The 27922-nt window shown below is 46.6% G+C and overlaps 1 protein-coding gene across 2 annotated transcripts in view; it reads right to left on the bottom strand.

Annotated features, from left to right (window-relative positions):
- Positions 1–20131, bottom strand: part of LOC129707278 (glutathione hydrolase 7) — a 40976-nt gene extending 20845 nt beyond the window's left edge. For both annotated transcript variants that reach the window (XR_008725167.1, XM_055652192.1), the window contains exons 1-6: positions 19803–20131; positions 19512–19714; positions 7515–7741; positions 4590–4741; positions 2949–3066; positions 309–376 (exon numbers count right to left, since the gene is read on the bottom strand). Coding sequence is in view for 1 of the 2 variants with exons in the window: in XM_055652192.1 (XP_055508167.1) it covers positions 309–376; positions 2949–3066; positions 4590–4741; positions 7515–7741; positions 19512–19714; positions 19803–19840 (806 nt within the window). In the remaining variant the exon portion in view is untranslated. The remainder of the gene's footprint in view (positions 1–308; positions 377–2948; positions 3067–4589; positions 4742–7514; positions 7742–19511; positions 19715–19802) is intronic.
- Positions 20132–27922: the final 7791 nt, after the last annotated feature.

Raw genomic sequence — 27922 nt, 5'->3', positions numbered from 1 at the left:
TTCCTTTATCTTCGGCAGTTCTTCAGGTTGTAGGACAACTTGCTTCCATTCTAGTTTAGTGCAGCCTGAGGCGATTGGTTGTAAGGGGAACGATCTACTGCATTCTTAGTGCTTTCTGAGGTGACTGATGCACGTTCATAAATTAAAGCAGCAGAACCCAGGATAGCACAAAACAGCAGAGGTTAGGTTCTTAAACAAACAAATTAAGAAAAATCAAATAGTTCTGAAGCAAACCAAATGTAAAAGATGAGGCAAAAAACTGAAAATGATATTAATAATATTCCCATGTTGCTTGGTCTGATGTTTACCTGCCATAGACTTGGTGGGCTTGGTGAAATCCTTTTATCATACCAGGGACAGCGACTAAAAGACCTGGCTGCACAAGCAAGACAACAAGATGTTACAATGCCAATCTATCAATACTAACCGTCTCTAAAGTATATTCTCCCTGTAAAACAGTTAGCTTTAGACCAGGGTGGGGAACCTGCAGCCTTAAGGCCGCATGCAACCTTCTAGGCCATTAAGTGCGGCCTTTTGAATGAATCCAAATTTTGTAGAATAAATCCTTTTATTTTTATTAATATGCTTTTGTTCCTCTTATTATTTTTATTTTAATCTTAAAATGAACCTATCTAAAATACCAAAGAGTAAAAGAAGATTCAACGACATAATCCTCCCCAACTGACGGCCACAATTAAAACATTAGTAAGTCATGAGGGCTATTTTAACAAAATAATGTACATTTTGAAGTATATCTAATTGATGTTTCTTGGATGCGGCCTTATTAGATTACAGCTAACTTAATGCGGCATTCCAACATGAAAAGGTTCCCCACCTCTGCTTTAGACCTTTTCAGACTTTAGAGATACATCGCGGAAACGGGCCCTTCGTCCCACCGAGTCCGCGCTGACCAACTAGCACTACCCTACACTCAAGAGGCGATTTACAATTTACAGAAGCCAATTAACCTACAACCCTGTACGTCTTCGGAGTGTGGGAGGAAACCGGAGCACCCGGAGAAAACCCACACAGTTAAAGGGAGTAAGCACAAACTCTGTACAGGCAGCAGACGTGGTCAAGTTCAAACCCGGGTCTCTGGTGGTGTAAGGCAGTCACTCTACTGCTGTGTTACTGTGCCGCCCTATCTCTTGAAGAACTATAGACAACTCCATTTGGTTGTCCCACCACAAACATGCAACTGTGGAGGGCAGCCAAAGGAGTCCTTTTGTCTATTGTAGCCAGGGTAGTTTGAACAAAGATTTGCCCAGGGTAGAGAGGGGACTAGAACCATAAATGGCAAACAAGATTGAAATTCAAACTCAAGGCTACAAATTGGAAGTTAATATTTATACAAGGAACAGCAGATGCTAGAGTACATCAAAGGACAAAAAATACTGAAGTAACTCAGTAGGTCATGCAGCATCTCAGGAGAACATGGATAGGTAACATTTCAGGTTGGGTCACTTCTTCAGGCTGCTTGTTCAATATTTAGCTTTAAGGGCCTGTCCCACTGTACGAGGTAATTCAAGAGTTCTCCCGAGTTTCCCGATTCGAACTCGGAGAATTACGGTAATAGCCGCTCGTAGGTACTTCTCGTGGACATTTCTCAACATGCGAGCTTGCTGCGTTTCCTGAGTACCTGCCGTTAGCGTTACGAGCCGCTAAGAGACGTCCCAAGCTCCGACGTACCCGCTACGTTCACATTCAACGTACTTACCACAAGTTTGATTTTTTTTTTAAACTTGGGAGAGCTCTTGGGTAAATTCGTTTAGTGGGACCGGCCCTTTAGTTTGGTTTAGAGGTAAAGCATGGAAACAGGCCCTTCGATCTATCGAGTCCACGTTGTCCATCGATTACCCGTTCACATTAGTTCTATGTTATCCCACTATCTCATTCACTCCCTACACACTAGAGGCAATTTTACAAAGGGCCAATTAACCCACAAACCCGCACTTCGTTGGGATTTGGGAGTAAACCGGAGCATCCGGTGGTCACAGGAAGAACGTGCAAACTCCACACGGACAGGACCCAAGGTCAGGATTCAACCTGGGTCTCCGTCACCATGAGGCAGCATATCCACTAGCTGCGCCCTCTTGGGCCGGCATCTCATGAACTTCACCGAATCGCTGAGCAAACAGAAAAATCCTTGCAAAGTTTTGATGAAATTTCATCGACCTGAAATATTCTTAAAAGTTGATGTTGTAGGAGCAGAATTAGGCCATTCAGCCCATCAAGTCCACCATTCAATCATGGCTGATCTATCTTTCCCTCTCAACCCCATTCTCCTGCCTTCTCCCCATATCCTCCGACACCCATAGTAATCAAGTCTATCAATCTCCACCTTAAAAATATCCATTGACGACCTCCACAGCCTTCTGTGGCAATGAATTCCACAGATTTTCCACAATTTGACTAAAGAAATGCCTCCTCATCTATAAAGGTATGCCCTTTTATTCTGAGGCTATGACCTCTGATCCTAGACTCTCCCACTAGTGGAAACATCCTCTCCACATCCACTCTATCCAGGCCTTTCACTATTCGGTCAGTTTCAATGAGGTCGCCCCTCATCCTTCTAAACTCCAGCGAGTACAGGCCACAGTGCAGTGAAACGCTCCTCATATGTTAACCCACTCATTCCTGGATTCATTCTTGTAAACTTCCTCTGGGCCCTCTCCAATGCCAGCACAACCTTTCTCAGATATGGGGCCCACAACTGCTCACAATACTCCAAATCCGGTCTGACCAGTGCCTTATCTTGGGCCGGCATCTCATGCACTTCACCAAATGTCTGAACAAGCAGCAAACCCATTGCAAAGTTTTGATGAAATGTCATCGACCTGAAATGCTCCCCAAATGCATTTCCAAGATTTTCGACTTTATTTCGGAACTCTGGCATCTGCGGTATTTTGCCTTTGGAACGTGAGAGATAGGTGGAGAAAACCACTGACCTTGTCCTCCCATCCATGTGTGAACATCTGCTCCTCAACCTCTGCTGGAGCCGTCTCCCTGAAGTCAAAGGCGAGGCTCTCATTCTTCCTGATCTCATGAACTAACATAACTCCACCCCTGTGAGAAAGGACATGGGTGATCAGAAGACAACTTTACTGGACCTTACTTGGAAGGCAATGAGACTTTCAATATATTTTGTGCTGTCAAGGTGACAGATACGATGGAAGAGTCAAGAGTGTTTTATTGTCATAAGTACCAAAACGGGAAATTGATATTCTTACTTGGCTTTCGCATAGATTCATTGTTGTAGAATCATAGCACATGGAAACAGGCCCTTCGGCCCAGCTAGCCCATGCCAACCAATGTGCCCTATCTACACCAGTCCCACCTGTCAGCATTTAGACCATATCTCTCTCAACCTTTCCTGTACATGCACTCTTATTTTAGACTTTAGAGATAATAGCGTGGAAATGTATCCTTCGGCCCACCAAATCTGTGCTGACCCACGATCACTCCACACACGAACACTATCTTACACACTAGGGACAATTTAGAATTTTATCGAAGCCAAGTAATCTACAAACCTGTACGTCTTTGGAGTGTGGGAGGACTTGGAGCACCCAGAGAAAACCCACGTGGTCACAGGGAGAACGTACAAACTCCATACAGACAATACCCATAGTCAGGATCAAACCCGGGTCCCTGGTGCTGTAACACACACACACATGCTGAACTTTTTTTTCTTGTTTATGGTGTTCACAGAGTACTATGTTTACAAGGAAGATGGACACAAAATGTCAGAGTAACTCAGCAAGTCAGGCAACATCTCTGGAGAAAAGGAATGGGTGAGGTTTCGGATTAAGACCCTTCTTCAGACTGTGTCTGTCTATCTTCAGTCTAAACCAGGTGTCGGCAACCTACGGCCCCCGGGCCGAATGCGGCCCGTAACCCAAAATCACCCCTGTAATAATCCGGCCCGCTGAGCAGCGGGCGAGCACCCCGGGCAGCAGCCGGGTGCCCCGAGCGCGGCCGAGCTCTGGCTGTACCGCATCTTGCGCAGAGCCGCCGGCATGGCCGCGCACCTTCTGTGAACACGTTTAAGATAGAACTGCCTATGCTGGAAAAATCGAAGGTAGACAGAAATGCTGGAGAAACTCTAGCAGGTGAGACATGCAAGGATTGCACGAGGCTGCCTCACCCGCTGAGTTTCTCCAGCATTTTTGTCTACCTGTGAACACGCGATTTGATGCCTGCCATCCGGGGCGGGATCCATGTGTACAGGTGATAGATGTGGCCTGCCATCTGCTCACAGACATTCGTCCCGGCCGCTATGCAGAACAAGGTTGCCGACCCCTGGTCTAAACCAACATCTGCAGTCCCTGCCCAAACACATCCATTGTGCTGCTGCAAGTAACAATTTCATTGTTATCTTTCAGGCCATATGACAATAAAACACCTCCTTCACTTTAAACTTTCACAACACAACTTTGAAAAGTCATTTTTTTTAATGTAGGAATCCACAAGTTGGGCAGAGAGGGAATTGAGTGTAAAGACATGTCACCCTCTCAGTAGAACAACAACAATTGTGCGAACAACGAAGAACATTTCTGTGAATGATTCTTAAGTCCTCAAGCACCTACCCTCCAATTCCAGAGCTGTGGGGGTGGATTATTCCTAAGCACAATGCAGACACGATAGCTGCATCGACTGAAGAGCCACCACGATTCAGTATTTCGGTACCAACTGCGGAGCAATGGGCCACGTCTGTAACCACAGCTCCTTGGTGAAAGATCTACACGGAAAAAGAGGGGAATGTAGAGTCATCGGCAGAAAACTTCCTTTGTTTATGACTGTTGCTTGTGGTTTCTGCAATGTTGTTATTGCAGCAGGTTTCCCAGTCGATTCCGAACAAGGGTTTTGCTGTACAATGTCCTAAAGGCACCCTAACCAGTATCCCACAAAACCACTCAAACTTGTTTGCCCACCCATATCCAGGTATCCCCTCGTATTACTATAATATGTGGCAGCAGATGAATTTCATTACGAGCAGCACAATGGCGCAGCTGGCAGAGCTGCTGCCTCACAGCGCCAGGAACCCCGGTTCGATCCTGGCCTCGGGTGCTGTCTCTGTGGAGTTGGCATGTTCTCCCTGTGACTGCATGGGTGCCCCAGTTTCTTCCCACATCCCAAAGACATGCGGGTTTGGAGGTTAATGTCCTCCGTAAAGTGTCCCGTCGTGTGTAGGATGAGAAAGTGGGATAACATAGAACTAGTGTGAACAGGTGACCGATGCTCAGTGTGGACTCAGTGGGCCGAAGGGCCTTTTTCAAGCTGTATCCCTAAACTAAATGTTAAATATCCACAGCATAGGAGCCCGTTCAGCCCATCATATCAAAGAAGCTGTTGGGCTTTCTAGACGTCCATTGGACTATCCAAAGCTATTGGACAATCAAAGAAGCTGGCCCACTTTCCATCTCTTGGTTGACAGCTCTGTTGGGTCATCCAGGTAGTTTTTAAATGTGAAAGGTATCCCACAAACTAGGGTACTGTCCGATTCACCTCTATCCTCACGCAGACATTGGACTTTGTCGCTCGAACTGATGTACTACAATGCTGAGAAGTTAGAACTATATACTGCACACTGTATCTTTCCCTTCCCTCTACTTATTCTGATTGAGTTTGGCTTGATTGTATAGCATTATCTGATTTGGTTCAATAGCATGTAAAATGAAGCTTTTCACTGTACCACGATACAGGTGCCAATAATAAACCTAAACCTTAACCTACACTAAACCTAAACACTTCCACTACACTTTGGGTGAAAGACAGCTCTTCTACTTACAAAATTCTTAAGGGGTTGGACAGGCTAGATGCAGGAATATTATTCCCGATGTTGGGGAAGTCCAGAACTAGGGGTCACAGTTTAAGGATAAGAGGGAAGTCTTTTAGGACCGAGATGAGAAAATCATTTTTTACACAGAGAGTGGTGAATCTGTGGAATTCTCTGCCACAGAAGGTAGTTGAGGCCATTTCATTGGCTATATTTAAGAGGGAGTTAGATGTGGCCTTTGTGGCTAAAGGGATCAGGGGGTATGGAGAGAAGGCAGGGATGGGATACTGAGTTGGATGATCAGCCATGATCATATCGAATGGCGGTGCAGGCTCGAAGGGCCGAATGGCCTACTCCTGCACCTATTTTCTATGTTTCTAACCTTTTTATGATCTATTCCTCCCTAGATTGATCATCCTTTTAAGGGAATTAATTGTCTCCTATTAAACTCAACACTGTACATACTTGCTATTTAGATTTGTGAGACACAGCATGGAAACAGGCCCTTCAGCCCACTGAGTCCGCACAGACTAGCAACCACGTCATACACTAGTTTACCACCTCAGGCAGCTGAGGAAATTCAGAGTCTCCCTGAGGATCCTTCAGTGCTTCTACTCAGGGGCTGTAGAAAGCATCTTGCCGGCAACATCACAATCTGGTTTGGGAACTGCTCTGCCCAGGACAAGAAGGCTCTGCAGAGAGTAGCGCGTTCGGCCGAACGCACTGTGGAACTACACTCGCCCCCCTGCAGGAACTATACATCAGAAGGTGCAGATCCAGAGCCAGCAACATTATGGGGGACCCCTACCACCCCAGCAACGGACTGTTCCAGCTGTTACGGTCAGGCAAATGCCTCCGCTGTCATGTTGTGAAAACAGAGAGGATGAGACGGAGTTTCTTCCCACAGGCCATCAGGATTCTTATCTCACCAGGGACTAATTTACTGGTGTGTTGTGTCTTTTAAAAATTGCTGGGTTTTTTTCTATTATGTCAATTCTGATTCTGTTCTATTCTATTCTGTAGTTTTTTGCACAATCCGCAGGCATTGCCACTTTCATTTCACTGCACATCTTGTATGTGTATGTGACAAATAAAGTTGACTTGACTTGACTTGACTTTCTATCCTAATCACCAGGGGCAATTTGCAGAAGCCAATTAACCTGCAAGCCTGCACATCTTTGGAATGTGGGAGGAAACCAGAGCACCCAGAGGAAACTCACGTGGTCAAAGGGAGAGCGTACAAACTACGTACTGACAGCATCCGTAGTGAGGATTGAAACTGGGTTTCTAGAGCTGTAAGGCTGCAACTTTACCGCCTTGCCACTCTGCCACCATTTAACTACCTAATTAAAGAGAGCCATATTGTTGACAGGAGCGTGATTTCAGCAAACATAATCACCTCAGCATCAACGTTTCCAATGTTTAAGAAGGAACTGCAGATGCTGGAGAATCGAAGGTACACAAAAAAGCTGGAGAAACTCAGCGGGTGCAGCAGCATCTATGGAGCGAAGGAAATAGGCGACGTTTCGGGTCTGAAGAAGGGTTTCGGCCCGAAACGTTGCCTATTTCCTTCGCTCCATAGATGCTGCTGCACCCGCTGAGATTCTCCAGCTTTTTTGTGTACCAACGTTTCCAATGTACTTGATTGCTTATTGGCATGCACTGAAATGTGGAACAGTGTTTGATCAATAGGTAGGGTGTGCATTTTGTTTTGTAGTAAAGGTTGAATAGATACCTGTGGGTCTCCGAAGTATATCTGCAAGACCAATGCTATGGTGACTCCGGTGGCAAAGGTTAAGCAGGCAGTGATGATCACAGTCAGCCCATCCTGGCGACAGACGCAGTCAGCGGAAAACGGGTCCTTGTTGGTCACACGCAGCGGTGACATCTCCTGACTGCCCATCTCCGAGGAGGAGGAAGGCAGGCGTTGAAGGCGAGCTGTTTTCAGGAACACGTCGGGATCTACAAAGCGAGGAGAGCGGGTGGAAAGATTTGAGCAAAACACAAAACGCAGGAGGAAGTCAATGGGTCAACAGGCAGCAATAAGGGTAGCATGGTGGCGCAGTGGTAGAGTTGCTGCCTTACAGAGCCAGAGACCTGGATTCAATCCTAACCTCGGGTGCTGTCTTCAGATCTATCTTCAGAGTGATGGAGATAACTCAGCGGGACAGGCAGCATCTCTGGAGAGAAGGAATGAGTGACGTCACCCATTACGTCTCACCAGAGATGTTGCCTGTCCCGCTGACTTCCTCTAGCTTTTTGTGTCTATCTTTGGTTTAAACCAGCATGTTCAGTTCCTTCCTACAAATTCAGAGTGATAGAGTTGGGGGGGGGTGCGGGGAAAGGGGAAAGTCTTTGCCACCTTCTGTACGAAGTTGTACGTTCTCCCTGTAACCGCATGGTTTTTCCCCCCGGGAGCTCTAGTTTCCTCCTACACTCCAAAGACGTGCAGGTTTGTCTGTTATTTTGGCTTGTACACCGGTCACTGAATATTGGCTTACAGGCACAGCAGGCAGTGAAGAAAGCTAATGGAATGATGGCCTTCATAACGAGAGGATTTCACTATAGGAGTAAAGAGATTCTTCTGCAGATGTATAGGGCTCTTGTGGGACCACGTCTGGAGTATTGTGTACAGTTTTGGTCTCCTAATTTGAGAAAGGACATCCTTGTGATTGAGGCTGTGCAGCATAGGTTCACAAGATTGATCCCTGGGATGGCGGGACTGTCATATGAGGATAGATTGAAAAGACTAGGCTTGTATTCACTGGAGTTTAGAAGGATGAGGGGAGATCTTATAGAAACATATAAAATTATAAAAGGACTGGACAAGCTAGATGCAGGAAAAATGTTCCCAATATTGGGCGAGTCCAGAACCAGAGACCACAGTCTTAGAATAAAGGGGAGGTCATTTAAGACTGAGGTGAGAAAAAACTTTTTCACTCAGAGAGTTGTGAATTTATGGAATTCCCTTCCACAGAGGGCAGTGGAGGCCAAATCACTGGATGAGTTTAAGAGAGTTAGATAGAGCTCTAGGGGCTAGTGGAGTCAAGGGATATGGAGAGAAGGCAGGCAGTGGTTATTGATAGGGGACAATCAGCCATGATCACAATGAATGGCGGTGCTGGCTCGAAGGGCCGAATGGCTTCCTCCTGCACCTATTTTCTATGTTTCTATGTCCCTAGTGTGTAGGATAGTGTTTGTGATAGGGGTGATCATTGGTCGGCACAGACTTGTCGGGCCAAAGCGCCTGTTTCCGTGCTGTATGCCTAAACTAAACTGTAGGGGGAATGGACAAGCGACGTTTCAGGTCATCATCCTTGAGTGTAGTAGGCGGGAGAGGGGTTGGGTTGTGGCAAATCCTGACAACTCGTAGGTGGAGGCACAGGGAACTGCAGATGCTGGGATCTTGAGTAAAACACAAAGTGCTGGAGGAACCAAGGATCGCAACTCAAAATGTCACCTATCCGTGCCCTCCAGAAATGTTGCTGACTTGCTGCGTCATTCCCTTACTCTTTTTGTTACTAAGTGATTGGTGGACACTGGTAAGGAGGGCTGATTGACAAACAGGTGGCAAAAACTGGAGGTGAAAGGGGGGAAAAAGGGTGTCAGATGAGGAGAGAAGATGAGAAGTGAAATGCAAAGATGCAAATCATGCAAGTATAGGCTCTGGAACCGTGTGCTGGAAAATCGGTGTTCAACCTGTATATTTTCCCCTTGGATAGACATAAAGTGCTGGAGTAACTCAGCGGGTCATGCAGCATATCTGGAGAAAAGGAATAGGTGACGATTTCAGTCCAGACCGTTCTTCAGACCCTTTCCCCCTAATATTGACCTCCCAAAGTGCAACACTTCACCAAGGTGATGATTCTGGGGTTTAATTGGGCAGACAGGATGGTGTTGTCTATTTTACCCTTTAATAATAGCAAGTGTTGAAAGTAATCATATTCTCACCATTGAACCTGCTCCAAACTCTTGGATTCTGCCATTTGTTTTGCTACCACATCATCAGTCGTTTCCTCCCCCACCCTAGTTCTCCGACTAGTTTCACTCTCCTCCTGATTAATTTTACTGATGGTTATGTCATTGTCACCTCCTCAGCTAACGATGAACCATTCTACCTTTTTCCTGAACATCGTCTGCTTGAATCTGTCGTTTTCACACCTTACCCTTCCATATATCGAGTGTCAAACTCCCCTGATTCTTAGTCTGGAGAAAGGTCTCGACCTGAAACGTCACCTATTCCTTCTCTCCAGAGATGCTGCCTGGCCCGCTGAGTTACTCCAGCATTTTGTGACTATCATTAGTTGTAGCTTCTTTATTGCGAGCAGCAATCTTTGTGTTAAATTATCTTGCCTTCTTTTGGGAGGGGAAGGGAGGTAAATTTCAGAAAAAATGTAGGCGTGCTTTCAGGAGTCATACTATTCCACTAATTCGGTAACTAACAAAAATGCATTAATTTTCGAGCGCATACTTCATATGATACTTCAGCTGAATTATTTGCATTCATGCAAAGAAAGCAGTGAGATTTTAAGCTCATTTGTAAAATGGTATTCACTCTTGACACCAGCTTGTTGTTTTAGTTTAGTTTTAGTTTATAGCTACAGCTTAGAAACAGGCCCTTCGGCCCACCAAGTCCTTGCCGACCAATGATCACTCATACACTAGAACTATCCTGCACACTAGAGGCCATTTACAGAAGCCATTTAACCTACAATGCTGCACGCCTTTGAAATGTGGGAGGGATCCGGAGCACCCGGGGAAAACCCACGCGGTCACATGGAGAATGTGCAAACTTCGCACAGACAGTACCTGTAGTCAGGATCGAACCCGGGTCTCTGGAACTGTAAGGCAGCCATTGTGCGGCCCTTTTCTTCTGTCAGGCTCCTGGACTGCTGCAGCCTACGTCTGAATTTACTCACTTTGCCACTTCTCTCTGTTAGCTCCACATTCCTTAAGGCCCTGTCCCACTTACGTGTCCTTGGCACGCAAATTACGCGACCTCTTCATCGCGTTGAGGCGCACGGGCATCGTGTTGACGCGCGGGGCCGGTCCCACTGAGAAGCGCGGAGGTGTATGGAGTTGTGCGCGGTATTGCGCGGCGCTCTGAAATTTTGTAGCGAACGAAATTTTCGCGCGCCAACGGCCTGGGTAACTGCGGCCAGAGTGGGACAGACCCAAGACCCTGCCATGGCACAACGTCTCACCTCCAACAGGAGCAGCAGCAGGCAAATGATCGCCGAGCTCGGCCTGGGGCTCACGACTGTTGCGGTCCGGATCCACCCACACTTCTACTCCCACAGTGGGACCAAGAAAATTGAAGATGGACACAAAATGCAGGAGTAACTCAGCGGGACCAGCAGCATTTCTGGAGAGAAACAATGGGTGACGTTTCGGGTCAAGACCCTTCTTTCGAGGTGAAAAAGAGTCTCGACCCGAGATGTCACCCATTGCTTCTCTCCAGAGATACTGCCAGTCCCGCTGAGTTGCTCCAGCATTTTGTGTTCATCTTCGAATTACGTCATGTGCTCCAGACGGCTTTGCGGGCCCATGAAGTCGCGCGCGACCTTCGCGGGACCACGAGGTCGCATAATTAGCGTGCCAAGGACACGTAAGTGGGACAGGGAGTTTAGTCATTCACATTTTCTTTGTGAATGCCTTTATTCTACATTATTCCTTTCACAGCCCCACCTTAAAGAGTGAACAAACACACATTCATACAGAGCACTTTATCACAACCCGGCACTGCAGTCAATGAATCTTGTCATTGTTACAGGAAATGCAGCAGCATATTTTTTTTGCACAGAGATTCCACATACAAAAAAAATCAGATCACTTGGTTTTGTAGCGACACGAGAAACTGCAGATGTTGGAATCATGAACAAAGAACAAAATGCTGGAATAACTCAGCGGGTCAGCCAGCATCTGCACGTCTTTGGAGTGTGGGGGGAGCATCGTAAGGACCTGCACGTGCTGGAATCTTGCGCCCAGCGTGAGATATTAAAGGCATTAGTCTTTTCTCTTGACTGCGCCAGAGACTCGGGTTCAACCCTGACTACGGGTGCTGTCTGTATGGAGCTTGTACGTTCTCCCTGTGACTGCGTGGGCTTTCTCCGGGTTCTCTGGTTTCCCCCCACACTCCAAAGACATGCAGGTTTGTAGGTTTATTGGCTCCTGTAAAATTGTAAATTGTCCCTACTATGTAGGATGGTGCAAGTGTACGGGGCAATCGCTGGTCGACATGGACTCAGTGGGCTGAAGGGCTTGTTTCTACATTGTATATCTAAAGTCTAAAACACAAAATGCTGGAGTAACTCAGCAGGTCTGGCAGCAACTGTGGAGAGAAACACAAAGATCTGCAGATGTTGGAATCTTGAGCAAAACACAAAGAGCTGAAAGAATTCAGTGGCGTCTATGGAGGGAATGGACAGACGGATCTAGACTCGAAACATCGTCTTTTCCCTCCACAGACGCTGCCTGACCCGCTGAGTTCCACGTTGCATTGAGGATTAGTTTAAGGTTAGTGTAAATGTGGGCTTGATGGTGGGTACAGACTTGATGGGCCGAAAGACCCAATTCTGCTTTGTGTGACTCAATGTCTCTGGATTCTATAATTCCCCATTTTCACAGCTTATTTTATTGACTGCTTCACAAAGTTAATTTGAAGCTGCGCTGTTCATTTAACAATCTATTTAATATTTATGTGCCGTGAACATTTAATAAAGTAAAAGGGATGGGAGATTTATGTGCACACTGACGCAAATATACTAATGGAACAGCATTCTTTAAATGTTCCAGCCCACATCACAAGTGCAAATGTCAGAGTTGATCTCACAAACTCTTTGCCAAATTCCTTTGCACAATTAATTCCTTTTTTTTTTCAACGTGGCAAAGAGAATTTATGACACTTGATCTATTTGCTGAAAAAGCAAAACATTTCAGATGCTGTAAATCTGAAACAAAAATGAACAAGAAATGGTTGAAAAAGATCAGCAAGTCAGGCAGCAGCTATTGAGAAACAGAATCGTAACCTTGGGTGCTGTCCATGTGGAGTTTGCATGTTCACCCTGTGACAGCTTGTGTTTCCTCCGGGTGCTCCGGTTTCCTCACACATTGCAAATTCATGCCGGTTATAGGTTAAATGGCATTTGTTAAACATCCCCTAGTAAGTGGGTGAGTGGATAACAAAGTGGTATACTATAGAATTTGTGTGAGTGGTCAGGTGAATCTGGTGGGCCGAAGGGCCTGTTTCCACACTGTGTCTTTCAATAAAGGAAACAAGTTCAAGACGTGGAGTCAGGAATCTCTACATCCAATTCTGCAAATTGTCTCCTTCACAGTTCTGTGGTGTCCAGTCACTGAATAAATTTGAGACTGCAATTAGATTAGTTTAGTTATTGTCACGTGCACAGAAATACAGTGAAATGCTTGTTTTACCAGCTATCCGGCCAAATCATACTAGACTAGAGTGCTCCCCACCCCCCTGGACTGTCTCCCTCGGATGGTCACGTTGCACAGACACATCTGCACTTTAGTCTGAACTAAAGTTTGAAGTGTTTTGACTATTTCACTGTTCTTTTTACAATCCATGTTCTCGGGGTATCTAAATCTAAATGTTATTAGTTATTTATGTTATGACATCGGATGGAAGCTGCATACCAAATCTCGTTGCGCTTATGTGCAATGACAATACAAGATATTATTATTATTATATTATTTATTATTATTATTATTATTATAACAGATCCTCTTCTGGAACAGTACGTAGAAAGTCACCACGTTCCGGTGCCATCTTACAAAACTTCCAAATCACTGAAAAGCCCGAAGATGTGCGATTTCTCACATTCTCACTTTGAGGCCCGGTGGTTTGGCAGCACAGGATCTATGAGGTGTGAGTTGGCCTGGCCCAGCTTGATGCCGTCAGCTCCATCCAGCGCCGCTCAGTGCAGCTGCCGCAGGCTGCGCTGGATCTGCCCGCTTGTCCGGCTGCTGTTGGGCCTCCCGTGGCCGCCTCTGCCAACTCCAGGACTGCAGCAACCGGGCGAGCGAGCGGATGGAGCACACAGCCTGCAGCAACTGCACGGAGCGGCGGCGGAAGGAGCCGATGGCATTACGCTGGGCCAGACCTCATCGATCCTCTGCCGCCCGGATACCGGGCCTTGAAGTGAGAAAATAAGAGACTACAATCACCTTGGGAGTTGCAAGATGGCGCCAGAACGTGGCGACTCTCTGCGTGCTGTTCCAGAAGAGAGTCTATTGTACTCATGTACTATATATTCTCCACAGATGCTGCCTAACCTGCTAAGTTACTCAAGCACTGTGTATCTTATTTTGTAAACCAGCACCTGCAGTTCCTTGTGTCTACGTTAAGGTTTGGCTGGATAGCATGCAGAACAAGCATTTTACTGTATATTTGACAATACATAAACTAACGTAACTTTATGCCCCTGTCCTACTTAGGAAACCTGAACAGAAACCTCTGGAGACTTTGCGCCCTACCCAGTGTTTCCGTGTGGTTCCCGGAGGATTTTGTCAGTCTCCCTACCTGCTTCCACTACCTGCAATCTCCGGCAACCACCTGCAACCTCCGGAACCGCACGGAAACCTTGGGTGGGGCGCAAAGTCTCCAGAGGTTTCTGTTCAGGTTTCCTAAGTGGGACAGGGGCATAAGTCCGTCGCTTCCAGCAGCCGCCCCTCCGCTTCCATGCAGCAAGGTTGGTGTGTCCCAACTCCCGATTAATGGGTTTTCAGCACAAAGGGTTCAAAGGGAGATGGAGATGGAAGGGAAACTGGAACTGAGGCAAATGGTCGGCCAAGAGTGCTGCAGACATGATGGGATACATGGCCTATTCTGAGCTCTTTGGTTAGGTTTACTTTAATTTAGTTTGGTGTCACACAAACTGAGATATAGTGAAAAGCTTTTTGTTGCTGGTATCCAGTCAGCGGAAAAGCTATACATGTTTACAATCAAGCCATCCACAGTGTACAGATACAGGATAAAGGGAAAGGTGCTTAGTGCAAGGTAAAGTCCGAATAAAGATTGTTCAAATATCTCCAATGAGGTAGATAGTAGCTCTGGACAGCTCTCCAGTTGTTGATAGGATGGCCCAGTTGCCTGAGAACAGCTGGGAAGAAACTGTCCCTGAATCTGGAGGTTTCCACATTTCTGTACCTCTTGCCTGATGGGAGAGGGGAGTGACTAGGGTGAGACTGGTCCTTGATTATGCTGGTGAACAACTGCCTAACCAACTTGCTCTTTGCACCACATCCAAAGGTGGTTTCCTTGTCCTCATTTCCCTTTTTCCCAGTACAGTACCAGTCATTGAAAGTAGGCATGCAGGTGCAGCAGGCAGTGAAGAAAGCGAATGGTATGTTAGCATTCATAACAAAAGGATTTGAGTATAAGAGCAGGGAGGTTCTACTGCAGTTGTAAAGGGTCTTGGTGAGACCACACCTGGAGTATTGCATACAGTTCTGGTCTCCTAATCTGAGGAAAGACATTCTTGCCATCGATAGAGTACAGAGAATGTTCACCAGACTGATTCCTCGGATGGCAGGACTTTCATATGAAGAAAGACTAGATAGACTCGGCTTGTACACGCTAGAATTTAGAAGATTGAGGGGGGATCTTATAGAATCTTACAAAATTCTTAAGGGGTTGGGCAGGCTAGATGCAGGAAGATTATTCCCGATGTTGGGGAAGTCCAGAACAAGGGGTCACAGTTTAAGGATAAGGGAGAAATCTTTTAGGACCGAGATGAGAAAATCATTTTTTTGCACAGTGAATCTGTGGAATTCTCTGCCACAGAAGATAGTTGAGGCCAGTTCATTGGCTATCTTTAAGAGGGAGTTAGATGTGGCCCTTGTGGCTATAAGGATCAGGGGGTATGGAGAGAAGGCAGGTACAGGATACCAAGTTGGATGATCAGCCATGATCATATTGAATGGCAGTGCAGGCTCGAAGGGCCAAATGGCCTACTGCTGCACCTATTTTCTATGTTTCTACAATGATATTTACATCTGAATTTATCTTGTACAGGTAAATTTATATTGAGTACATGGAGTATGCAGTTGGAACCACACCAAAGTGTTGCAGGGGTGTAGAGGCAGCACACCTCATTACCACAAGTAGCTTCAGGGTCTGCCAAGGAGGCTTGGCAAGAATTGCATTCACCGTATTATTACATCAGGCCAAGGGAGGAGAGGAACTCAATAATTCCTGCAAGGTGGAGACATTCCACGCATTTATTCTCTTCTGATACATGTCATTGTTTAAATTCCATTGGGCTCAGTGTCTTTGAATCAGTCAGGGGATAACACAGAACTAGTGTAAGAGAAAGACACAAAGTGCTGCAGTACGTCAGTGGGACAGGCAGAGCATATCTGGAGCAAACAAAAACGTCATCCACCCTTTTTTCCAGAGATGCTGCCTGACCCACAGAGTTACTCCAGCAATTTGTATCTATCTTTGCTATAAACCAGTATCTGAAGTTCCTTGTTTCTATAGAACTAGGGCAGCACAGTAGTGCAGTGGAGTTGCTGCCTCAGAGCGTCAGATACTCAGGTTCAATGCTGATTACAGGTGCTGACTGTACGGAGTTTATACGTTCTCCATGTGACCGTGTGGGTTTTCTCCGGGTGCTCCGGTTTGCCCCCACTTTCCAAAGATGTACAGGTTTGTAGGTTAACTGGCTTCTGTAAATTGTAGGATAAACTAATGTACTGGTGATTGCTGGTTGGAGCGGGCTCAGTGGTCCGAAGGGCCTGTTTTAACACGAGTTCTATGTTACCCACTTTCGCATCCACTTCCTACGCACTAGAGGCCAATTAACTAGTTGGGGAAGTCCCAACTGGGAAAGGCCAGTTGAGGACGTCCAGGACAAGGGGTCACAGTTTAAGGATAAAGGGGAAATCTTTTAGGACCGAGATGAGAAAAACATTTTTCACACACAGAGTGGTAAATCTCTGGAACTCTCTGCCCCAGAGGGTAGTTGAGGCCAGTTCATTGGCTATATTTCAGAGGGAGTTAGATGTGGCCCTTGTGGCTAAAGGGATCAGGGGGTATGGAGAGAAGGCAGGTACAGGATATTGAGTTGGATGATCAGCTATGATCATATTGAATGGCGGTGCAGGCTCGAAGGGCCGAATGGCCTACTCCTGCACCTATTTTCTATGTTTCTATGTTTCAACCTGCAAACCAACTCATCCGTGGGAGGAAACCAGAGCACCTGGAGGAAACCCACACAGTTGCAGTGAGATAATGCAAACTCCACACACAGATAGCACCTGAGGTCAGGATTGAACCCGGGTCTCGGGCGCTGTGAGGCAGCAGCTCTACCGCTGCGCTACTGTGCCAGACTCTTTTTTATCCCCCTTTTCCTCCAACATCCTTTTCCACCAAATTTGTTCTGTTTTCCAAACTGATAGCTTCATCTCACCTTCCTCCCTCACAGAACCAGAGTAGGGGACCCTTTATCCTCAGCATCCTGTTCCTGCAACAATCATCATCCAATATTTCAGTTCCACCAAACAGTTCTTCCCATTCTCCCCCCATTTTTAGCATTTTATGGAAACTGTTCCCTCGACAGAACCCTGGTCACTACCAAAATTTGCACTGGTATTCTGGTGGTTTATTATTGTCACTTGTACCGAGAACTTTGTTTGGCGTGCTATCCAGGCAAATCATACTGCACATGAGTACAAAGAGCAGTGCAAAAGAGAAGATAAATAGTTATAGTTATTGGGGAAAGTGCAGATACTGCCTGTGGAGAAATTATGGACAAATATAGTTACAACTATTTGAGAAAGTGCAGATAAATAAAAAGTGCACTGGCCATAATGAGGTAGATTGGAAGATCGTCATGTCATCCTCTGCGTATGACAGGTCTGATAATAGCATGGAAGAAGCTGTTGAATCTGGTAGTATGTGCTTTCAAGCTTTTGTATCTTTTGCCCGACAGAAAAATGGGAAAAGAGGGAATCATCAGGGTGTGAGTGGTCCTTGATTTTAATGGCTGTTTTCCTGAGGCAATGTGAATTATTGATGGAGTTGATGGGGGTGGGGGGGGGGGGGTTAAGTTGTTTTGCGTGGAAGTTGGGCTGCATTCTCAACTCACTATTTATTTTGCAGTCTTGGGCAGAACAGTTGTCAAACCAAGCTGTGATGCATCCCATTAGGATGCTTTCTATGGTGCATCTGCAGAAATTGGCAAGAATCTTTAGACTTTCGAGATACAGTGCAAAACAAGCCCCTTCGGCCCACAGAGTCCGCGCTGACCAGCGATCACTATTGCATTACACTATACTACACACACTAGGGACAATTTTACCGAAGCCAATTAATCTAAAAACCTGTACGTATTTGGAGTGTGGGAGGAAACCCGAACACCCGGAGAAAACCTACGTGGTCCCAGGAGGAACATATAAACTCCGGACAGAGAGCACCCGTAGTCATGTCCAAACCCGGGTCTCTGGCGCTGTGAGAGGCAGCAAGATAACCGCTGCGCCACTGTGCCGCCCCATTGGAGTCATGCCGAAATTCCTTAGCCATCATAGGAAGTAGAGGCATTGGTTTGCTTTCTTGGCCATTACGTCAGCGCAGAGATATAAAGTGGTGGAATCTCTTCCTACTTACACCTCCTTCCCTCACACTGCAAGAGTTGCAATAGTTCCCCCATTATCTCTATCATTTGTACAGTCAAGGCACAAAGCAATTTACTTTGTACTTCTTTCATCTTAATTTGTAGCAGTCTGTGTTACGTTGGGAAACATCTCGTGAAACATCTTCTTCCCGTCACCAATGTGTCCTTGTACTTCTGGATGCCTGTCATGAATTTTACTGCAAAGTTAGACACAAAAACCTGGAGTAACTCAGCGGATCAGGCAGCATCTCTTGAGAAAAGGAATAGGTGACGTTTCAGATCAAGACCCTTCTTCGGACTGAGTCAGGGGAATGGGAAATGAGAGATATGAAGAGGTACAAAGAACACAGGAATGAATGGTATGCAAGAAACAACAATGATCAAAGAAAGGTCCATTGTTGGCTGTGGGGTAGGTGATACTGAGTTACAGAGTTAAACTCAACCGGACAACAGTGAAACTAGTATAACAACTAGTTTGGGGGCAGGGACAGAGAGTGAGAGGCTCCAAGGGTTACTTGAAGTTAGAGAAATCAAAAGTCAGACAGCTGGTTTGTAAGCTGCCCAAGCGAAATATGATGTTATGTTACTCCAATTTGAGTTTGAGGAGGCCCAGGGCAGAAAGGCCAGTGTGGGAATGGGAAGGGGAGTTAAAGTGTTTGGCAACCGGGAGATAGATCACTGAGCTGACTTTAGTTCTCTCTCGCCCTCCCACTCCCAGTACGACTTTGCCGCACTGTACACCGACTTCCCCGTGTTTTGTGGCAACGCATGATTGCTACCTAGCTTCAACCAGCATGAGTCAGTACGCAGGTTAGACAAACAGGCAGCATTGGCAGCCCAATGCTTAGAAGGTTTAGTGACGCAGCTCCAGCGAATAAATACCCTGGATTCCAATATTTTGCACCATATATTAATTTGGATTTTTAAAATATGTGATAAACCCCTTCCCTTCACACCTGGAAAACCCTCTAAAGAGGGGAGGGGGGAGGGGGGAGGTGATTTATACATTATTTATGTCTGGACAAAATCACAGCTAGAAATGTAAGGAATTGGACATTGAAATCAAGATGAGGCGTCACGGTGATAAGACTGACCTGCTGTATCCGGATCACAGAGAGACGAGTCGTCGTCTTTGCGGCACCGGAGGACATTGTCACTGGAGCCGGCATCGTCTTCGGGCAAGCGGGGAAAGCTGGTGATGCTCATGTAATCTACAGGCGAGTAGGCCCCGAGATTGGTCTCCTGCCCGGCTTCGCCCTCTGCCATTGTGTCTCGTTTCTCCTTTCCGATCGCTTCGCTGGAAAGATACGTTCAATGAAACAATGTATTTTTGTAACGAAATACCATGTCACCCGGCAGCGACCCCGCTCGACTCGTTCACTCACTCGGTGGCCCGGCTCCCGCGGTGATACACTGTTGCCATTCCCTCCGTCCGTCCGTCTCGTCACTGCGATGTTGCTTTCATTGAGGGGATTGAGGAAGCGAGTTTGCAACGCCGCTGCAGGTGCGGAACTGAAGCGTTCGCGTTTCAATTGTGCGTGTGCAAAGAAAGAGAGAGAGGGGACAGGGATTGGTAGGAGAGAAAGAGAGAGATGACATGAATTAGGAGAGAGAGAGAAGACATGGATTGGGGGCCAGAGGATGGGGAGAAAGGGAGGGGGCAGAGGATGGGGAGAAAGGGAGGGGGTGGAGGGGAACAGAGGATAGGAAGAGAGGACAGAAGTGGGAGGGAAGCAAGAGAAGAAATGACGGGGAGGAGAAAGGACAAGGGGTGTGGACAGAGAGTGGAAGGAGTGAAAAGATGGGGTGAGAGGGAGAGGACGAATCCATATATATGTATACGTTAAACATGAAGAAATTAATTTGTATCCATATATAGAATGCGCATTTATGTATAGTGCATGTATCGGGGGTTCTATTACCTTATATACTTCAATTATTCATTTATATATAAATTTATTAAACATATATTTAGATACAAGTTATGGGGCTTCTTTCTGTGCAGAGCCACACAGCACGGAAACAGGTTCTACGGCCCAACTCGTCCATGCCGGACCAAGATACCCACCTGAAGAAGGGTCTCGACCCGAAACATTACCCAGTCGGCTTATCTAGGCACACGCGCTGCAGGGTTAACATCTTGTACACATCGACTGGTTTTTGAGGCTTGTGTGTGTGGGCGGCGATGGTTTGTGATGTTGCATCGCAAGTAGAGATGGATTTGCTGCCCCGATCACCGACATTGGATAGGTCAGTCTTTTCACCGCCCCTTTCCGGGGTTGGGCGTGTTTCTAAAGGAGCGCTGTGTGAATATGCCAGGAACGGCTGCCTTTGTTCCCTCCTGCGATTTACGGTTCTGATCACAACATTAACGTACAAACGCACCGTGCCCCGAGCCCCGCTGGGAGTCAAATAGAGGACATTTCGAAATAACATCTGCGCGGCACGACGCTTCTTTGGTTAATTCTGAAAACGTTAAATCATTAAATGGGTAGGAAAGAACTGCAGATGCTGGTTGACATCGAAAGTGGACACAAAGTGCTGGAGTAACTCAACGGGACAGGCAACATCTCTGGAGAGAAGGAGTAGGTGACGCTTCGAGTCGACACCCTCTTCAAACTGAGAGTCAGGAGTAATCATTGCACGGGAATCCTTAAATCACTCCCGATCCCTTCGTTCTTCCCTTATCATGTATCTGTACACTGTGAATGGCTCGATTGTAATCATTTATGGTATTTATGCTGACTGGTTAGCACACGACAAAAGCTTTTCACTGTACCTCGGTGCACGTGACAATAAACTAAAACTGAACTGAACCAACTAGAGAGCAGTCCTGTCCTCCCAACCAAATATCCTGTAGCGATCAAGATAGATCACTGGACAAAAAAGATGTTGTATGGTCATGGGCAGATTCATGGGTAATTTTAGGCCCCATTTCCGTAACCGGCTTCCGTCTCCGCACCAAAGATCCCATAGCAGAGCAAAGATAACTAGTGCAGAGACAGAAGCCGGTCACGGAAACATCCTCGTAAAAAGAAAAGTTATTTGGTAAAAATCTTCTCCTCATTTTCAGAATTTTAATTTATTAACACAAACTGTTCCCCCGCAACGTTGATTACACTGCGAGTCGGGTCGGGTCAGGTTACGGAAATGGATGAAAAAAAGGCCCACATGCCGTTGCGTACTACACATCAGCCCATTGCATTTAGCAGGAGTGGTCTATCTTGCTCTGCTATAGGATATTTGCTCCCAACTACCTCATTTGGAGAGCCTCAGACCTTCTTTAATCAGACTTTACTGGACTTTGTCTTGTGTTAATACCAAACATTATACCTTTTATCCTGTTTCGGTACACTGGATGGCTTGATTGTAATCATGTACAGGTGCACAACCTTTTATCCGAAAGCCTTGGGACCAGACACTTTTCGTAATTCAGAATTTTTCGGCTTTCGGAATGCAAGATTTTTAGCGTAGATTTTAACGGCTGGCTCAGTGGTAGAGTGCTCGGCTCGTATCCGCAAGGTCGCAAGTTTGCGCCTCGATCCCGGCAGTTACTCGATCGCGAGTTTGAGTCTTCAATGTAGTTTTTTCTTGCAGAATAGGAGAGAATAGGGAGGGTTAGGCTGGGATCATTCTCTGCGAGATGATCTTAGTGCGGGAGACAAGTGTAGGAGAGGTGTACTGACTGTGTGGGCAGAACTTTGGAAGTGATTGCCCACCATTCTCAAAAGCCGCTGTGTCTCCCTGTCCCTCCAACTCCAGAGGAATCCGCTCCCCGATGGGCCGCTACGGCGAAAAGTGGCAGTTCGCCCACAGCACGAGCTGCGCCTCCTCATCCGCAACCCGGGTTCCTCTGGAGTTGGAGCGGAGCTGGGCTAGAGTTGCTGCTGGCTGTGAGTCTATGGGATCTCCGTGCTCGCAGTCGGTGTCCTGTTGGTCCTGACGTCTCCGGTCACCCCCCTGGAATGGAGCTGAGACTGGGAACTGTACCGCCCTTGCCCCCTCCCTCTGCAACTGCAAACAACCCCACAGTTCCCAGTCTCAGCTCCTGTACAGGGGGGTGGCCGGAGAGGCCACAGCCCGAGCCATCAGCTTCTGTCCCTACGGGGACAGCGGAGAGCGTGTTCCTCTGGAATTGGAACGGGGCTGGGCTGCTGCTGGCTGTGGGTCTCTGGGTTCTCCGTGCTTGCAGTGGGCCTGGGGGTCGGTGTCCCGTTGGTCCTGACGTCTCCGGTGACTGGCACTGGCTCCAACGTGAAGACAGTGCAAAGCCCCCGCGCCGGTGCAATGCGCGGGGAGCTGGAGAGGGGAGGGAAGGGGTCACACACATGGCCGGGAAGCAGAGGGGTGTAGGTGGGGTGAAACTGAAGGGAGCGACAATTTGCTGCTGCCTGCCCGCTGAGTTAAAAAGTTCCCATGCAAGACTCACGATACACTGTGTATCGTGAGTCTACCGTGGGAACTTTTAACTCAGCGGGCAGGCAGCAGCAGATTGTCAATTATTAACCCTCCCGCGCAATATACCCTCACCTTCTCTTTTATGAATGGGGATTTAGTTCCCCTTTCTTCGAGGACCGACCGGAGGTTCCGCTGTCACCTCTGCGGGCCGCCCTCGGTGAACGTTTTCAAGGACCTTTCTTCAAGGACTGAAAAAATGTCCGCTATTCGGAGGTTTTCGTTATTTGGATCTTCGGATAAAAGGTTGTGCACCTGTATCGTGTTTCCACTGACTGGACAGCACGCAACAAAAAAAGATTTTCACTGTACCTCGGTACACATGGCAATAAACTAAACTAAACTATTCTTGGAGAGCCTCAACACGCCAGAGACCCGGGTTTGATCCTGACCTCAGATGCTGTCTGTGTAGGCTTTACATGTGGTATCGGTACAGTATTGTTCTCGACCCGATACGTCACCCGTTCCTTCTCTCCAAAGATGCTGCCTGGCCCACTGAGTTACACCAGCATTTTGTGTCTACCATTGGTTTATTATTACCAAAGGTACTGATATACGGCGAAAACTTTGTTTTGGGTGCTATCCGGGCATTTCATACCATACACGAACAAGTACATTACATTGTGTAAACAATAGATAAAACTGTGCGCAGAATATGTAGAAAGGAACTGCAGATGCTAGTATATACCGAAGATAGAAACAAAGTGCTGGAGCAAATCAGCAAGTCAGGCAGCATCTCTGGACAGAAAAGGTTGGGTGACGTACAGGAGGTCTGTTCAGGCGTCTGACAGCAGTGGGGAAGAAGCTGTTCTGATATCTGCCTTGAAGTCTTTTTATCTTCTACCTGACAGGAGAGGGGAGAAGAGGGAATGACAGAGATGTGACTGGTCCTTGATTATGTTGGCTGTGTTCCTGAGGCAGCATGAAGTCATAGTCATAGAAAAGTACAGCACAGAAACAGGCCCTTCGGCCCAACATGCCATGCTGACCAAGATGCCCCATCTACACGTCCCACATGCCTGTATTTGGCCCATATCCCTCTAAACCTTTCCTATTCAAGTACCTGAGATAGAGTAGATGTGATTGGGAGTTTGGGATGGGAGTAGGGTTTGTGTTATGGACTGGGCTGCATTGACAACACATACACTGACACACAACTGCACATGCATGCATGCACTGACCACTCATGTGCATGTGTCTGAATAATTTACACGAGACGTGAGTAACAGTTAACTTCTTTATTACCAATAACTTGTCAGGCACGAAGAACAGCAAGGTCAACCTTGCAGTCTTGCAGGAGTGCCAGGCAAAAACCATTCCAACAAAGAGGAATTCCAATGAGAGGAATAGATTGGGTAGACACACAGTCTCTCGCCCAGAGTAGTGGAATCGAGAACCAGAGGACATTGGTTTAGGTGAGGGGGGAAAGATTTAATAGGAACCTGAGGAGTATGTTTTTCACACAAAGGGTGGTGGGTGTATGGAACGATCTGCCGGAGCAGGTAGTTGAGGCAGGTACTATCGCAATATTCAAGGAACATTTAGACAGGTACCTGAAAAGGACAAGTTTAGAAGGATATAGTTCAAATACAATAGGTGGGACCAGTGTAGGTGGAACATGTTGGTCAGTGTGGGCAAGTTGGGCCGAAGGGCCATTTTCCATAATTCTGCATAATTCTATGACTCAAGAGAAAAAACACCTACCTTTGACTTTTGATGGCATACCATTATTAAGTCTCACAGTGTCAATATTCTGGGGGTCACCACTGACTTGAAACTGAAATGAATCAACCTGCCACGAGACAATTTTTACCAGAATGCTGTCATGATTAGAAGGCTTCAGCTACAGGGAGAGGTTGGATAGACTTGTTTTCTTTGGAACGTTGGAAGTTGAGGGGAGACTTAATAGAAGTATATAAAACGATGAGAGGCATAAATAACATAAACAGTCAGAACCATTTTTTCCCAACATTAGACGGCACAGCTATAAGGTCAGAGGGGGAAAGTTTAATGGAGATATACGGGGCAAGTGTTTTTTACAAATAGAGTAGTGGGGGGCTGGAAAGCATTGCCAGGTGTGGTGGTGGAGGCAGATACGATAGTGGCATTTAAGAGGCTTTGGGTAGGCACATGGAAGTACAGGGAATAGAGGGATATGGATCATGTACAGGCAGGCGAGATGAGTTTAACTTAGCATCACGTTCGGCACAAATGTAGTGGAGTGAAGGGCCTGTTCCTGTGCTGTACTGTTCTATGTTCAATGTAAGAGCAGGTCAGAGGCTGGGTATGTTGCAGCAAGCGACTCACTTCTTCACACCTAAAGCCATTCCACTATCCAATCCCCAGAAGGGCTTTCTCCCCCAACTTACAATCAGTCTGAGGAAGGGTCCCAACCTGAATCGTCACATATTCATGTTCTCTGGAGAATTGCTGCCTGACCAGCTGAGTTACTCCAGCACCTTGTTTATTTTTAAAATGCTAATGCTTTTCTAATTCGAAACACAAAGCGCAAGAAGAACTCAACAGGTCAGGCATCATCTGTGGATGGAATGGACATGTGACGTTTCGGGTTGGGACCCTTCTTCTGGCTGATAGTTCTTGATCTGAAATGTCCACCTCCAAGAAGGCCATGAACGTCAGGTGAAAAAAAACTCGCAAAGTGCTGGAGTATCTCAGCGGATCAGGCAGCATATTTGGAGAATATGAATGGAATATTTCGGGTCGGGATCCTTCTTCAGAGATCACATATAGGTGACCCCAAGTCACCTATATATGTTCTCCAGGTATGCTGCCTGATGTGTTGAGTTTCTCCAGCACTTTGCATCTTTTGTTGTAAGCCAACATCTGCAGTCCTTGTGTCTCCAAGAATGTCAGCTGCATAGGAACACCACCATCTGCAGGTTTGCCTTGAAACTGCATGCCATCCTGCCTTGGAAATATATATCACCAGTTTGTTTCCTGACCTGAAAACAAAGTGCTGGAGGAGGTCAGCGAGTCAGGCAGCATCCATGGAGGAAATGGACAGACGATGTTGCGGGACGGGGCCCCTACTCTCTTTTTCAGCTTTCCCCACTCCAATCAGTCTCAAGAAGGATGCTGTCATCTGTCCATTCTTCCACAAATGCTGCCTAACACGCTGTGTTACTCCAATACTTTGTGTTTTGTTTAAGATTCCAGCATCTGCAGTTCCTTGTGACAAGAGTTCTTAATTATCACTTTGTCTAAACTCTGGAACTCCCATCCCAAGTGCACTTTGGAATGTATCATCATCAGAAAGGTTGCAGTGGTCCAAGGACGCAGTTCACCACCATCTTCTCAAGGACAATTTGAGATTGCACTGATAACATTCAGCACATTATATATTCATAAAGAAGCACCTAATGCCACTACCAATAAATATCTTTCCCAATCATCTGCTGTAATTAATATTTAAAATGAACACTCATAAAGGAAAAAAAGTACATCTTTGAAAGTACTGAAAAGATGACACCAAAATCTAAATTTGCAAGTAACTCCTCTGCTACAGTTGGTGTTAGGTGGATCCAGATGAGGGGGTGGAGGGAGAATGGAGTCAGGTGGGGAAGGTAAAGGTGGAGGAAATGCTGAAACAGACATTGGTGGGTGATGGGTGGAAATATAAGAGAATTAGGCAGATGTGGTGAGGTCGAATGCATCTGCCACATTTAATCTACCTGCTTCCAGCTGCCTCATTTTCTTATGCTACTTAACAATATCTGTCTCCTCCCTCCCTATCACTTCTATATTCTGGGTATCTTACTTTTAGGCTTTAGAGATACAGCATGGAAACAGGGTCTTCGGCCCACCGAGTCTGCACCGACCAGCATACACTAGTATTATTCTTCATATATAATTTTTACTGAAGCCAATTAGCCTACAAACCTGTACGTCTTTGGAGTGTGGGAGGAAACCGCAGTACCCGGAGAAAACCCACACAATCACAGGGAGAGCATACAAACTGTGTACAGATAGGATCCGTGGTCAGGATCAAACCTGCGTCACTGGAACTGTGGCAGCAGCTGTATCCGCTGCAGCACTGCGATAAATTAATGCCCCGTGTGAAGATCAAACTCACAACCGTCAGATTTTTTGTGCCTTTCCAGGTGTCTTTAACAGAGGCTAAACAGAAATGTGTGGGGAAAGTGAATACGGGGCGATAGGTTTACAGAAGTAACTGACAAAGGGTCCCGATTCGAAACGTCACATATCCATGTTCTCCAGAGATTTTACCTGACCCGCTGTTATTGCAGCACTATGTGTCGTATTTTACAAAAGTAAAAGTCATGAGGAGGAGCAGATGGAACATGAACAGTGACATGGACGGAAGGGCCGGGTAGCCTGTGTTGAGCTGAAGATCCAACACAGGAGAGCATTGTCATTGTAACATTACCGGAGCGAATTATGGTTTAAAACTCTCCCCGTTTGCGGTAGAAAGCAAATTGATTCTAGAGAGGAATGGGTAGAAAAAATCTATGATGAAAAATGTTTTCACTATTATGAAAATGTAATTTTTTGTTCAAGAAAAGCAGTGTATTAAATCATGAGGAATAGATCTGGTAGATGCAGGCTCTTGCCCAGCCAGGTGAAACGAGGACCAGAGGACATAGGTTTAGGGTGAAGGGGAATAGATTTAATAGGAATCTGAGAGGTAACTTTTTCACACAAGGGGTGGTGGGTGTATAGAACGAGCTGACAAAGGAGGTAGTTGAGGTTGCGACTATCCCAAAGTTTAAGAAATATTTAAACAGGTTCCCTCTTAAACAACATGGATAGGACAGGTTTGTGGACCAAATGCGGGCAGGTGGGACTAGTGTAAATGGGACATGTTGGCCGGTGTGGGCAAGCTGGACCGAATGGCCTGTTTCCGCACTGTATCACTCTGCGACTCAATTGCCCTCGGCTAGGACATGATCGACAGCAGAGATCCGTCCCCGGGAGTCGGTGACTCAAGTGAGGTGGAGCGCGGCCCGGATCACGTGAGACGGGGGGTGGCGCAGGCGCAGTGCCCGGAGAGCGGCCCGGATCACGTGAG

The sequence above is a fragment of the Leucoraja erinacea genome, chromosome 21 (assembly GCF_028641065.1).
Source record: "Leucoraja erinacea ecotype New England chromosome 21, Leri_hhj_1, whole genome shotgun sequence".
Taxonomy (NCBI): Eukaryota; Metazoa; Chordata; class Chondrichthyes; order Rajiformes; family Rajidae; genus Leucoraja; species Leucoraja erinaceus.
The sequence above is the reverse complement of the archived record's forward strand: the minus strand, read 5'-3'. Positions and strand labels throughout refer to the sequence as shown.